Source organism: Chelonia mydas, chromosome 2 (assembly GCF_015237465.2).
Source record: "Chelonia mydas isolate rCheMyd1 chromosome 2, rCheMyd1.pri.v2, whole genome shotgun sequence".
NCBI classification, from domain to species: Eukaryota; Metazoa; Chordata; order Testudines; family Cheloniidae; genus Chelonia; species Chelonia mydas.
Window position 1 is genome coordinate 222,174,752 of NC_057850.1, and position 14,023 is coordinate 222,188,774.

The 14,023-nt window shown below is 40.2% G+C and overlaps 1 protein-coding gene across 1 annotated transcript in view; it reads right to left on the minus strand.

Moving 5' to 3' along the window:
* Window positions 1-13,651, minus strand: part of CUBN (cubilin) — a 212,734-nt gene extending 199,083 nt beyond the window's left edge. Inside the window, exons 1-10 of the mRNA XM_027820946.3 lie at window positions 13,471-13,651; window positions 13,185-13,314; window positions 12,728-12,820; window positions 11,610-11,648; window positions 10,809-10,910; window positions 9,446-9,549; window positions 4,116-4,242; window positions 2,298-2,466; window positions 1,560-1,691; window positions 165-260 (exon numbers count right to left, since the gene is read on the minus strand). Coding sequence (XP_027676747.3) covers window positions 165-260; window positions 1,560-1,691; window positions 2,298-2,466; window positions 4,116-4,242; window positions 9,446-9,549; window positions 10,809-10,910; window positions 11,610-11,648; window positions 12,728-12,820; window positions 13,185-13,314; window positions 13,471-13,589 — 1,111 coding nt within the window. The 5' untranslated portion in view covers window positions 13,590-13,651. The remainder of the gene's footprint in view (window positions 1-164; window positions 261-1,559; window positions 1,692-2,297; window positions 2,467-4,115; window positions 4,243-9,445; window positions 9,550-10,808; window positions 10,911-11,609; window positions 11,649-12,727; window positions 12,821-13,184; window positions 13,315-13,470) is intronic.
* Between the last annotated feature and the right edge of the window lie 372 nt (window positions 13,652-14,023).

Below are 14,023 nucleotides of genomic sequence, written 5' to 3' on the forward strand. Positions count from 1 at the left end.
GTGTCAGTTCACTAAAGCGTACATATCTGTTAGCTTGTGGTCTGAAGGCGAAAGTGAAAGTTCTAAGGTCAGAGGACTTCATTTTAAATGTGTTGTCACAAAACTGCCCACTTTTTTGAAGACTGATATTGAACTATCTAACAGTACTTAAAATGGCATATTACCTGGAGAGGGTACACATGAGGCCAATGGATGGCAACCTCCATTATTTATTGAGCAGATACCAACTTGGGTGCATTCTCTTCCATCCCCCTCATAACCTGGTCAGAATAAGATCATTGTTATTATACAAACAAACCGGGTTGGTGAAAATCTGTGAGAATCAAATGGGAACTGTGCTTACTCATACTGTCACCCAGGTGAAAGACTTAAATGGGGACCAAGTACGATGCTTTTCCAGCACTTAAACAGAAAAAGCTGAAGTTGACACTGGACCAGAGGTTTTCAAACTTCGTTGACTACCTCAGGTTACCACACTTCAGGGCCCTGACTCTGATCTTACTGATTCTGTTGTTAATCATAAGTAAATCCAATGGACAAAACAGAGTTACATCCGCATAAACCAAGTATGTGTGAGATCAGAACCTTAAGACCTGGGCTGTAGCAGTCATTACATTCTGCCTTCCATTCATTTCTGCACACAATAAACCACAGTGGTGCATGGGTTTCTATAACTTTGGTCTCATGATTGCGAGACTGAAGTTTGGAATAGGCCCATGATGCACTGAAGTTTAGAACACAAACAACTGAATGGAGAGTGGGAAATCGCTGCTGGTGCTGCTATGAGGCTCATTAAGACAAGAAGAAAGAGGTGCCTGGAGTATCATTCATCAAAGCCTATGAATTACTTATGATCCAGTGCATTAGATCAAACATGTACTCAAAATGCCTTCCCAGTATAGAGTAACATATGTATGGTAAACAGTGTTGGTGAACTCTTCCTAACAGGAATTTGTTTCCATTACATTTATTCCAGGCAGTTAAAAACATTTTTTCTGTTAGTTAGTATTTCTGTTAATGATGCTGTACTTCTCATAAAGGGCTTTAAAAATAATAAAATTCAAAATGTTGACTTATCACCACTCCAACTGCTCTGTTTATTTTGTGGCTGGAAACACTGTACAGATTTTGGAAGCACTTTTAAAGCAATGAGTAATTAGGAAGTCTTAACAAGGACAATCCAGGTGGTTTGACATATAGCATATACTTTTAATTAATGTGGACAACATAATAATGATCTTAGTTATTCACGTATTGTCTGCCAAAGGAAGCACATTGATAAGTCATTTAAAATGTCTTTTTAGTATGACAGGAATCAATTTAAAGGAGATGTAATTAGATATGTACACTATCACATGCTCACCCCTAAGTCTTCCTAAGGCAGTTTAAATGTGCTTTGTCTCCAGACACTATATTAAACCACATTAAAATCACGTTGGTTAGTATAACACTTGTTTATTTAAACAAAACTAATGGTGCTAGAAGGTGTAGTATCTTCATGTTTTCAGCGTATATCCTGCTTGTCATTATATCAACATAAAGTCAATTCATTGTTTTACCTGGTGGACAAAGACTGCAGTGGAAGGATCCCATAGTGTTGATGCACTGAACCACTGGTGCTATTGAACAGCCTCCATTATCCGTCTCACATTCATTAATATCTTGGCAACGGTAGCCATTTCCTTGCCAGCCTATGAAGAGACACAGCAGAGAGGCAAAAACTGGCAAATCCTTACGACTACCTTTTACTTTTCTTCCTTTTAGTAGAACTTTCCTGCCTGTCCCAAGCACAGGAAAATATTACTTTTGCATGCCATTTAGGAAAGGCAGCTGAATGGGAAATCTTCCTCCTTTGAGGTATTAGAACTAAACTGAAATGTATTGTAGAATTTAAAATAATGTAGTCTGCTAAATGTGAGTGGGGACCTTTTATTTGAATATGTCCTGTGCATTTTCAGTAATGGATCACACTTTTACATAAGGATTAGGCCAGTCAGACCTTACCATAAAATTTTTACTACAAAGGCTTGTTCTAATCCTGATCGTCATTATTTAGAGTCCCTGTAATCATCTTCTCTACAAAATGCCTAAATAACTCAAATAAGTGCACTGCAAAAAGAGAATTCATAGATTTTCAGGGCAGAAGGGACCATTAGATTAGCTAATTGGATCTCCCGTATAAAAAAGTCCAAAGAATTTCATCCAGTTACTCCTGTATTGACCCCAATTCTGTGCTTGTGAAGTATTGGCAGTCAGCACACACCATTGCCTCTTGTTGCTGAATGAGAATAAAGTACCTGTGGGACAAGACCCGCAGTAGTAAGAGCCTGGAGTGTTGTAGCACCCTACGGGAGGATTCAGAGAACACGGCGGACTAGAGAGGCTGCACTCATCTATGTCAGCACTGCAGTCAGGGCTACCAGGCGGGGACATCCAACCAGCATCACAGATACAGCTGTACTTTGGCTGCCACATTAAACAGCATGTTATGAATTAGGGCAATTGTGAAAACTACTAAGAAGCCTATACAAGGAACAATTTTAAAAAATCTTTTAAACTACAGCCAATTACAAGAGAGGTTTATAGAATCATAGAATATCAGGGTTGGAAGGGACCTCAGGAGGTCATCTAGTCCAACCCCCTGCTCAAAGCAGGACCAATCCCCAATTTTTGCCCCAGATCCCTAACTGGCCCACTCAAGGATTGAACTCACAACCCTGGGTTTAGCAGGCCAGTGCTCAAACCACTGAGCTATTCCTTCCCCAACCCCCCCCCAAAGAAAAAATGTTGGCACGTGATTTGCTTTTGCATAGTCATGGGTAGATTTTCCCATCTTTCTTCCTCTGAAATTGAACATTTAGCACATGGCAATAACAGGCTGCATCATTATTTCACTAAGCAAAAGGAACTTGTATTTTACTGAAACTACACCAGAGAGAATGAACAGCAATCATGAACTGTACCTAAACATAATTTAAAGCAATCAACTCAGCTTGCTTTGCATTTAGGGTAAAGAGACCAATATAAATATAACAACCTGAAATTAGTTTGGCAAACTGTGCAGTAATCTGTGTGATGTACACAGTGTAAATAGCTAATTAATTCACAAATCCATACTTTCTTTAAGGGCAATGATTATATTTACTGTAAACTTTACTAACACTCAGATCTTAACATCTGTAACGAATTGCAGTGTTCAGTGGAGTCAGCATGACTTATTTGGATTGAAGTTATGTTCCAGAACCTCTTCTTAAAGTGTGATTTTTATTTATTTATTTATTTATTTTTAAGAACAATCCTTATTTGGTCTCAGCAATGTCCCAGAGAATTGGAGTATGAAGAGTTTTGAAGTTAACATTAAATAACACTAGGGTGGTATATTCTCAAGCGCTCAGCATTAACTGTGATCTCGCTGAAGCCAAGGGGAGCTTTATCGTTGACTTTAATGGGAGAAGAGTCAAGCCAACCCTGAAACTTTTGAAAATCCCACCAATAATCTACAAAATAAAGGGAAAATAGCCTAGAAGCAACTGAATGGTGAACCTTAACCAAATCTTCAATGCAGACCTACAGTTACTAAACTGGACTGTTTTCATGAAAGACAGGCAATAATCATACAGCAGGTAAACAGTGCACGTGACATTGCCAGCCCCAGAAACCACTAGGGATAGTATTGCCAAGTCCTTGCTTTCCCTTCCATGGGGGTCTTGCAGTGACGACAATGTTTGTTCTTCTTAACTATGTTTCAGATAATGTTAGGATTGAAATAATACCCAATACTAGAACTGGAGATTCAAGAAATGTTTTTAAATATTCAAAAAACGTTTCTTCTTTCCCAGCTGTTTAAAGGAGGATAATGATGGACCCGACACAGGTGCCTCTTGGGAGTTGCTAATTACCCTTAGTTCCCTCTGTGGTCACTGGGATGCTCAGCACCATGCAGCAACCAATGTTTGGTCATTGTGTACAGGATTAGTTGCCCAGGGCCACTATTTCACCTCGAGAGCACAGTTGGTTGGTACTTATTGGTACAATTGGTATTTATTGGTTCTTCAGGGTTCTTAAACACTGACTGAAACTGTGTTGCATAAAGAGACTCATACTTCATTTCTTACCTCATTGGGCTGCTCCCTGTCTGAATCTATGCAGATGCCGTGCTCACAGAGAGCCTGAGAGCCTCCTTGGCAATCATCAAATGTCGAGGTACAATGGGGCCCATAGGTTTCTGGAGTACAGGTACAGCTAGTGATGAAAACACAGAGAAATGCCATAATGTTGTCTGTCTTATTACCACAGTATCTGAACACCTCACAGTCTTGAATGTATTTAGCCTTACAACCTCCCTGTGAGATAGGGCAGGATACCCCCATTTTACATATGGGAAACTGGAGCACAGAGACACTAAGTGACCTGCCCAAGGTCACACATGAAGTTTGGGTTCAAGCCCTGCTCTGCCACAGATCTCCCAACACCTACGTTAGGGTACTAATCACTGGAAAATCCTTCCTCCCCAGTGTAGATGTTGGGACTCTCCCTTCAGTGTGGTTCTTTACCACGTTGTGAAGGTTGCAACTAACTGTATTCATATAGCAGTTTTCTGGCCCTAAAGTCCCCATTAGCCTTTCACAAAGGATTTACTTTTCAATAGGTGAAAACTTTTTCTACCCAGAGCTATACAGCTCTCAGCAAACGTGATGGTGACAGAAGATGAAATGACAATGGCCTTATTCTGTTTTTCAACAAAAGTCATATGTGACTATTTTATTACAGTAATGGTACTTTGCACTTTAAATGGTGCCTTCCAGCCAAGGATCTCCAAGTCCTTTACAAACATACATTAAACTAAGCCTTCAAAACCCTCCTGTAAGACAAGTAATAATTATACTGTGACAGGTGGTGGAGCATTAACATCTACCTTACAGCCCACAGGTGTACTGGATAGAGCAATACAGTTAGACTAGTATCAGAGGGGTAGCAGTGTTAGTCTGGATCTGTGAAAGCGGAAAAGAGTCCTGTGGCACCTTATAGACTAGACGTATTGGAGCATAAGCTTTCGTGGGTGAATACCCACTTCTTCAGATTTGAAGAAGTGGGTATTCACCCACGAAAGCTTATGCTCCAATACGTCTTTTAGTCTACAAGGTGCCACAGGACTCTTTGCCGCTTTCATAGTTAGACTAGGGACTGAGGGACAGGTTTTTAGAAGTATTTAGACAGCTAGTGTGATTTTTCACAGTTAGGTGCTTAACTCCCACTGATTTCAATGAGATTTAGGCACCAAACCTCGGGCACATTTGAAAATCACACTTGATAACTAGCTCCATATTTAGGCACCTAAATGCTTTTAAGAATCTGGCCTTGAAGGATGAGTCATTCAGGCCCAGATTCATCAAAACACCTACACTTACCGCTTTGCCAACTAGGGAGTGACTTGAATGTGTGCTTAACCTTAAACACCTGCTCAAGTGCTTTGCTGAAACAGAGGATGTGTTGCTGGAGCTTCCTGGTAGTCAGAGGAAAGACACAAGCTTAAGTTGTAGCCTGTCTATTTGCTTTCCAGTTAGGTAAAAGCCAGTTTGTTTAGTTTGGTATGAAGGACATTTTTTAGCTGGCAAGAATAAAGCCTTGAAGAGAAATAATGCTGGCTGGCTGGCTGGCTCTTTTGTTGTTGCTGGACCAGCTGACTCACTTCAACAAATTACACAGCCCTACACTCATTGTGGAGATGAGGAAACTGAGGCATGGATAAATTAAGCAGTTTATGCATGTTAATACAGCAAGTTTTAGTGGAAGAGGTGGTAACAGAATCCAGGAATCCTGCCTTCCAGTCCTCTCAAGCTGGAATGATGAACTGAATGTGGGTATTATATCTATTGCAACAAGTTATTACTTCCTGAAGCAAGAGGAGACAAGGGGGTAGGGGATAGGAGGAATTTGCCCTAGAGGAGAGTCTCTGAGTCACAGTGAGTCTCAGGGCTATTCTGGAGGTGGTGCACTATGCCTAAAGGTACAATCTAGGCTCCTGAAATGCAGCCCCTGCTGAGGTGGAACATGACAGAACAAACAAGACAAGACAGGAAGTGAAGAGAAATACTGTATCGAAATGACAGAATATGGGGGGTGCCCGTGGTTCCAAGGCATGGGCACTATAGTTCAGTGACTTTCCCATTTTGTAGCAGATTGTGTCGCACACTTGGGTCCGTCACTCTTTTTTTTAACTGGCATTCAGACAGCAGTTGCTCAGTTCCTTCGAGAACACCATGCTTATAGGGGGCTACCAGTCTGAAAGTTCTGTTTCTTATTTTCTGTAATGGTAAACAAGCTGGTAAATACACGACTTCCAGACACAAATACAATAGCCATTAGAAGGGAACAAGCAGGCTGAATGGCATGCCAGAGCTCCCTGCAAAGCAGTTTGTTCTCAGCTTCAGCATAAAAATCTTAGTCCCCACAAATATTTACTTGGTCTGCCAAAAGCTTTATAATACTTTGCCACTGCTTGCGAGAAGATTTTAGAAGGAATATCTATGTGCAGTAGTTATAATGTGGCCCAATGGTACTTTTCTCAGGGTGTGCTATTCCCTGCAGCGTTAATTTCATTTTAATAGACAAATTTCCAGCATTCCTGCAGGTCTCTCTGCCACATCAGGCAGTCTGTAAAACAGGCTATGCACAAAGTAGCTTATACTTGCTACCTTCCTCCTGTGCTCAGAAGCACAGCATGGTGGTGCACTACAAAATTAAGATGTCCACCACTATCCATCTGAAAGAGAGAACTCTGCTTCCCATCTCTCACTTACAGTGACTGTTTTAAAGTAGGCATTTCCTGGCAGTCAGCTTCCAGGACAGCACTTCATTGCTTCTCTGTCCCCTTACATGTGTTAAGTCAGTACTGGACATAATGAAATGTGCCTGTTTACCACCCGATGAGAAGACCCGTATCTCAATATTCTTGTCAAACAAAGTTCTTCCACTCCATGCCTTGAGGCTTTCTATCCATCCATGCTCCCTTCCCCAGCAAGGTTCCCAATCCTTTCCCCTACTAACAGTAAGACCACATATACACACACACTCACACCAGTGACGTGTCTGTAAATCGGAATGATGGTATTTTGCAGATGTCACTGACTACACAAGGTGTGGGGCCACAGTGAATGAGGCACACAGCCCCTCCCTCAAAGAGCTGACTACACTGGACGTTTCCACAGTACTTTTCCTGTGGAAACTCTTGACTTATGTGTCCTTTTTAAAGCAAAAAGAAAAGGAGTACTTGTGGCACCTTAGAGACTAACCAATTTATTTGAGCTACATTGGAGCTGTAGCTCACGAAAGCTTATGCTCAGATAAATTGGTTAGTCTCTAAGGTGCCACAAGTACTCCTTTTCTTTTTGCGAATACAGACTAACACAGCTGCTACTCTGAAACCTTTTTAAAGCACTGATTCAGGAAAGCATGAGCTTAGAGGTAATAGGAATTCTTTCCAGAATCAGGGCCTTAATGCTCGAAGCTGCATAGTGGTGATTTTGGTGAAATGGTGAAGGAGTCCTGATGCCTATCAGAGTATTGTTTCATATTCAAAACAAGCAGGAATTCAGTGAGAATTACCTTAAAGAAGGGGAAAGATCAGTATTTAAAGGAAATAAAACATAACAATGTTTTATTACTCAGCAGAAACTTCCAGAGCATGGCCACCAGCTTTAGGAAGTGCTGCTCAGAGCAGCTTCAAATGGGTAATAACATTAATCTCTTACTAGAATAGCTGGAAAGGAGTGGTGACCTCTTCCTCTTTGGAATGTACTCTGGATCTTTGAATGCCTTGATTTTGATCAGTCCTTTGGGGCAGGACTTGAAGTTCTGAAATGCACCTCATTAGCTGATTTAGAGTCTTGTGAATCTTTTTATCTGTCATTTGATTTGCCCATATTTATTTGGGGGTGGATGTATGGAAGATGGAACATGTTGTTTATATATCTGACGATCCTTAATTGATGAAACATACTCAAGCATTAAATTATTCCATCCTGTCAACCCTAAGTTAATCAGTGTCAGTTCACTAAAGACAGTGTTCAGTAACCTGCAATGATCTTTTCAAGCAAACTTGCCCGTCGAACATGTGACATTTATCCAGGGCTGTTAATAGCTCATCAACAAACACTACAGAGCTAAATCAAATGCATCCCGGGCATTCCCGTTAAGATTCTGCAACTGTGTAATTCTAACAACAGTGTAAGGCAAAAAAAGTCCCCTCATATTATGTAGTATTTTTCGTTAAGCTGTATAACGATTGCCACCAAACAAGCAGAATATCAATTGCTTACTTTAAATGGATATCTAAAATATTTGAGAAGTTCTACGACTTTATTAGCTTTGGGATAAGTGTTTAATTTTCATTTTAGTGCAAAGATATTTTCTTGCGCGTAACAGCAGGGAAGGGGTCATTGAATTTTCCCCCACTTAGTTTAATTGAAAAACTTGCTTCAATCTGTGATACGGCCCTAATGGGGAAGATAAACCTGGGGAATGGGGAAATGTTATTTAATAATTCAGAAACTTCCAAATAATTGAATTTGGTGTGGGTTGTCTGTACTGTGCTTGTTTTCTATCTGATTGTACCCATGCTGGTTCAGCTGGCACACAAGGAGCATGTCTATACTACAGACTTAAGTTGATCTATGTTAGGTCAACTTACAGCCACCTCAGTAATTACTGTGGTGGCTGATGTCCACACTACCCTCCTGTTGGTGGCATGTGTCCTCACTGGGAGCGCTTCCACGATTGAAGAGGGGCAGTGGGGGGGTGGGGGGGAGAGCTGAGAGCCAGCTCAAGCATGGAACCGTGACATTGGCAAGACAGCCAACAGCCGATGTAAGTAAAACACAGTGTCTATACAGAAACTGTGTCACCCTAACTACACTGACATAAGCCCTATACCTCTTGTGGAGGTGGAATTACTTTGTTGGTGTAAGTGCCCTAGTACATCGGCAGGAGTAAGGCTGCAGTGCGTATGTGTACACTGACATAATTAAGTTGACGTAAGCTGCCTTACCTTGACCCAACTATGTAGTGTAAACCAGGCCTGGGACAGGGAAGTCTGGTGAGTGGAATCCAGCCTCCACCCATTATTGTAGCATGCAGCACCAAGTTATGCCTCCTCATCTGGACAAGGTAGCCGGAACCAGAACGAAAGACAGTCTTACACAATCTTTATATGGGCCTTATCCTCTTGCCTCAAAACAGGCAAAGGTCCCAGTGGCTCCAGTGAGTTTTGCATGCATCAGGATTGGATACATAATTTATGAAGTGTTTTATGCTCTGAGTGAAAACTGCTGCAGTACCTAAATATAAGATTGTTATTTCCAGGAGTGGCACTGTAGTGGCAATAAGTGACATAAAAATGTTAGAGGATCCTAATAGTGAACTTCTGTGTAAGAGCATGAGAAGTTACCTGTAACTTCCTGGTGTGTTAACACATGTTGCTCCATTCTGGCAGCCGAGTGCTGTTCCGGCATAAATCTGGCATTCATTAACATCAACTGAACAGAACGGGCCCTGAGATGACATAGAAATCCATGGTATTTTCCAAATTACAGAGAATCAAAGTGGTTCATGGAGCCAAAATTTAACAGAAGTGTTTCAGAGGGTATACAAAGCATAGGCTGCTATTACCACAGCTTCCCTTATAAAACACTGTAACAAACTGCTATTGTTCTGTCTTGTTTCCATTACCCTACTTATCAGCCACACCAGGGTATAAAACCTTTTAGAAACGTATAGAAAGCATATGGATAACATAAACTGGAGTTCACCATCGTCTTTTAGGTTACTAATGGAGCCGGTTGGAAACTTTTCAACAACATATTTTTTCATTGAAAATACTGTTTTCTGAAACGTCTTGCGAAAAAAGCATCCATTTTGATAAAAATATCAACGCGATGGTTTTTCAGGTCTAGGGTGGACCCACCTTCTCTCAAGTGCAAATTTCCACAGCTCCATTTACACCAATTTATACTAGCAAATAATTTGTCCCATGGTTCTTTTATGGGCACTGTTGTGTGAGAGACAAATGTGTGAGAGCGTTATATAAAAACATACCAGCTGATGAGTCGGATATTAAAGGAGCTGCATTGCTTTGGGCAACGGATATATCACCCTCAATCTTCAAAAGATGTGCTTTACTACAGACTAACATTGACACAGGAATATACAATAGCTAGGTTCATAGAAGGACCATAAAGTGTCTGTGGAGTTACAGCAGAGTTACTTAAGATCTAGAAAAAAGAAAAGGAGTACTTGTGGCACCTTAGAGACTAACCAATTTATTTGAGCATAAGCTTTTGTGAGCTACAGCTCACTTCATCGGATGCATACTGTGGAAAGTGTAGAAGATCTTTTTATATACACACAAAGCACGAAAAAATACCTCCTCCCACCCCACTCGGGAGGTATTTTTTCATGCTTTGTGTGTATATAAAAAGATCTTCTACACTTTCCACAGTATGCATCCGATGAAGTGAGCTGTAGCTCACAAAAGCTTATGCTCAAATAAATTGGTTAGTCTCTAAGGTGCCACAAGTCCTCCTTTTCTTTTTGCGAATACAGACTAACACGGCTGTTACTCTGAAACCTGTCATTAAGATCTAGAGTCTCCCATCCTTTTTCATATGGAGAGCTACCTTAACTCTATGAATTGTCACATTATTTTTATGGGTGCTACTCAGTGAGAGTGAAGGAGGCAGAATTGGACCCTATTGATGACAATAATGACAATCATATATATTGGATGTGTTCAAATAGCCTGAAAGACTCACCTGCCAGTTACTGGGACAGAGACAAAAGAAGGCATCCAGCAGGCTTAGGCAGGTTCCAGAATTCTGACAGGGGTTGCTACTACAAGCTTTCCTCAGGACAGTCTGAAACAATGAACGAGAAATCAGTTTACTTGCTAGCATGGTCTTTAAAAGAGTCTGCTTTTTTGTCAGATTTGTCTGCGAAAGGCTTAGCACACAATTGGCACTACAAAAATGTAACAACTAATAATGTAATTGTCTGTCTGTGATTGTGTATCCCTGTAGAGGCTGGCTGCTGCCCACTGAGAGGGTAAAAGCTCGACAACAAGTGACAGTTAATAGAGAGTCTTCATTAGTTCTACTAGCAGAGGACCCATGTTTCTAGAGCTAAAGGCCTCACTTTCATTCTTGATGCCACATGCATGGTTTATATGGCAACTGCATTACTCGTGCTGCAATTAATAACTAAAATTGATTTCTTTAATACAAGCAAACACTCAGATTGAGTTCCCAAATCGTGGCTTAGTCTTGGCAGATCATAAAAGGAAAAGATTTTTTTCCCCTAGTATCTAGTTGCCATTTTTCTAACTCTACAAAGATATTTTAATTAAAGAATGGGGAATCTGACAGAGTTTATTTTGAAAAGAAGGTATTTCATCTCATCTATAAATCGTGACTTCATGTCTGTGTGCTCTTAATGAGAAAACCAGCCCTGAGTGATGCATGGGAGGACAGAATCCATCTAGTTATTTTTATTCTTGCAGTCATCCTTCATTTTCTGCTTTTAATAAAACCTGCTAGGTTTGTTCCATAATTACTCACCTGTTCTATGTTTTGAAATCTGCCCTCAAGACTCACAATCTGCAACAGATATACAAAGACAAATGTGTTTGGGATTAAAGTGGTGCTGATATGTGTGTGTCCTGGGACTGACTGGTTGCACCTTTCAGTCAGGTACACACTGGTAGACTAAGGAAACATGAGGGATTTTCACATATGGAAAAACAAAAATGGAATTTTCAGAGAGGCATAAGGTGCCCAATATTCATTCAATAGAATTTCATTATCTAAACCACTTATGTTCTTTTGAAAATCACAACCTAAATATGTATAAATTTGATTAAACAACTAAGGCCCCAGTCCTGGAGACTTATGCTTGTGTTTAACTTTAAGCATTTGAGTAGTTCAATAGGATTTTGCTGTTTAGAAATCTTTGCAGGATTAGGGGCCTCAGAGTGAATACAACTGTCTACAGCTATTTGAAGGGTATGAACACAAAGGAGGAAAAGGAATTGTTGGCGATCAGCCAAGGGGATATGACTAGAAGCAACAGACTGAAACTGAACACAGTCAAATGAAGCATACATATCAGGATAATTTCAAATGGACTCCGGAATATTTTCCCCAAGGTAAATTGTGGAAACTCCATAACTGGAGTGATTTACAACTGAACTGAATAAAGGATTCCAGAATGCACTGTAGGGAAAACATCTGCATTAGCAGGAGATGGGAAAAATGACCTACAAGGCCTTTTCCATCTCTAGTTTCACTAGACACATGATTCTACATATGGAACGCTGACTCTGTGCAACACTTGTTGTATTAGATATATATGGCCCATTCCTACAGTCTTTGAGTGCACTGGGGTCTCTGCCTGAGTAGGACCTTCAGGATTAGGTACGCACAGATGCTGATGAGCCAAAAAGAAGAGCCATAGTTTCAGGATTTTATCCACAACTCACTGAAATCTGTGGGAGTTCTTGGTTCGCGGGCGCTGGATCAGGCCCATACAAATTATTCTAATTTTTTTCCTAAGCCCATGCAATTCTCCGTGGAGGATTTGGGCCCAAAACTGGTAACAGTCAGAGAAATCATGAAGATGTGATGATATGAGGAACTGAAAATCAGGAACTGAAAATGTGACATGAGGTGAGACTTACCTTGGAATTAATCAGAGTGATCTGGTTTGAAAAATTCTGAAGGACACCAGTGCTTCTTTTCACCTCTAGAATCTCATCTTTATTTTTCCTGATCTAAATTTTAAAAAAAGGTTAGTTCTAGTGTATTAGAAACCTATGTGAAACAATCATTTGTCTTTTCAGTTGCTGAAGAAAGTTGGATCTTCACAGTATTTTATGATAAAGTTCACTGAGATAACAGAGTTACATAGTGTACACAACTGCCTCTTAATTTTTTATATAGCTACATAATTTCTTTATGGGTCTGTAATAATTCATGATCACCTCATAATGATGACAGCAATGCTAACAGTAATAAAACCATTGCCATACCTGAAACAGTTCCTGTGGTAAATTTTGCGAGCATGTAAATTTAAATTAAACTATAATTGTGCAAGCAAAAAGGTGAACATTTAATAAGAATAAGTAAGTATACCACCTGACTAAAAAGCTCTTGGAGGTCATCTTCATTAATTTTTATTTTTCCCTCTGATCCGGTTCTAAACTCAATATTTTTGGCGGCGCCTGTATGAAATACTAGATTCCCCCTTTCTGAGGTCATGCGAGGCCTGTTGTATCAAAGAAGAGAAGATGGCATTTAGCTACATATCTGCCAAAGACTTTGTAAAGAAATTTATTTGAGCCATTCTATTCCCACTCCTGGTATTTAAAACCACACCATGTGAACAGATCTATTTGTAAGTGACACCAACAATGGTACTTACTGTTCATCAGAAATGCTTCTTTTCTGCCTCTTTTTTTCATAATATTTGGATTCACAGCTTAATCCAGAAAGTATTAATAAGACAGCCAGAAGCCAAGGGACAGAAGCTGACCAAAGCATTGCTTGCTGCCAACCTTCCTGGGATGTGTGGCAAGTTAGACTGAAACCTCCAGTGTCGAATGTTAGTTTTGAGAGCTTAACAGGTGCACTTTGCTCTTGCAAGATCCTCAGTACGCTCGCAGTAGTGCCCACTCTGCTTATTTGCCCCAGAGTGGGTGAGCCACTTAATACACCTAAGTATTGAAAATATATAAATGACCTAAAAATGAAATGGACTTTTTCCCCTTTTTAAAAACTTTGACATTTTCCTATTCTTTTTTTTAAAAAAAGAAAAACTCAAGTGATAAAAACAATCTCCCTTGATTTAATCATTATCTCTTTGACCTTTGCAACAATGAAACACTACTGAAGTCTCTTGAAATATGTAGCTGACTAGGCAAAAGAAACATCACAGCACTACTGCATGTTTCACTGCAAGTTTCAGGATCTTGGCA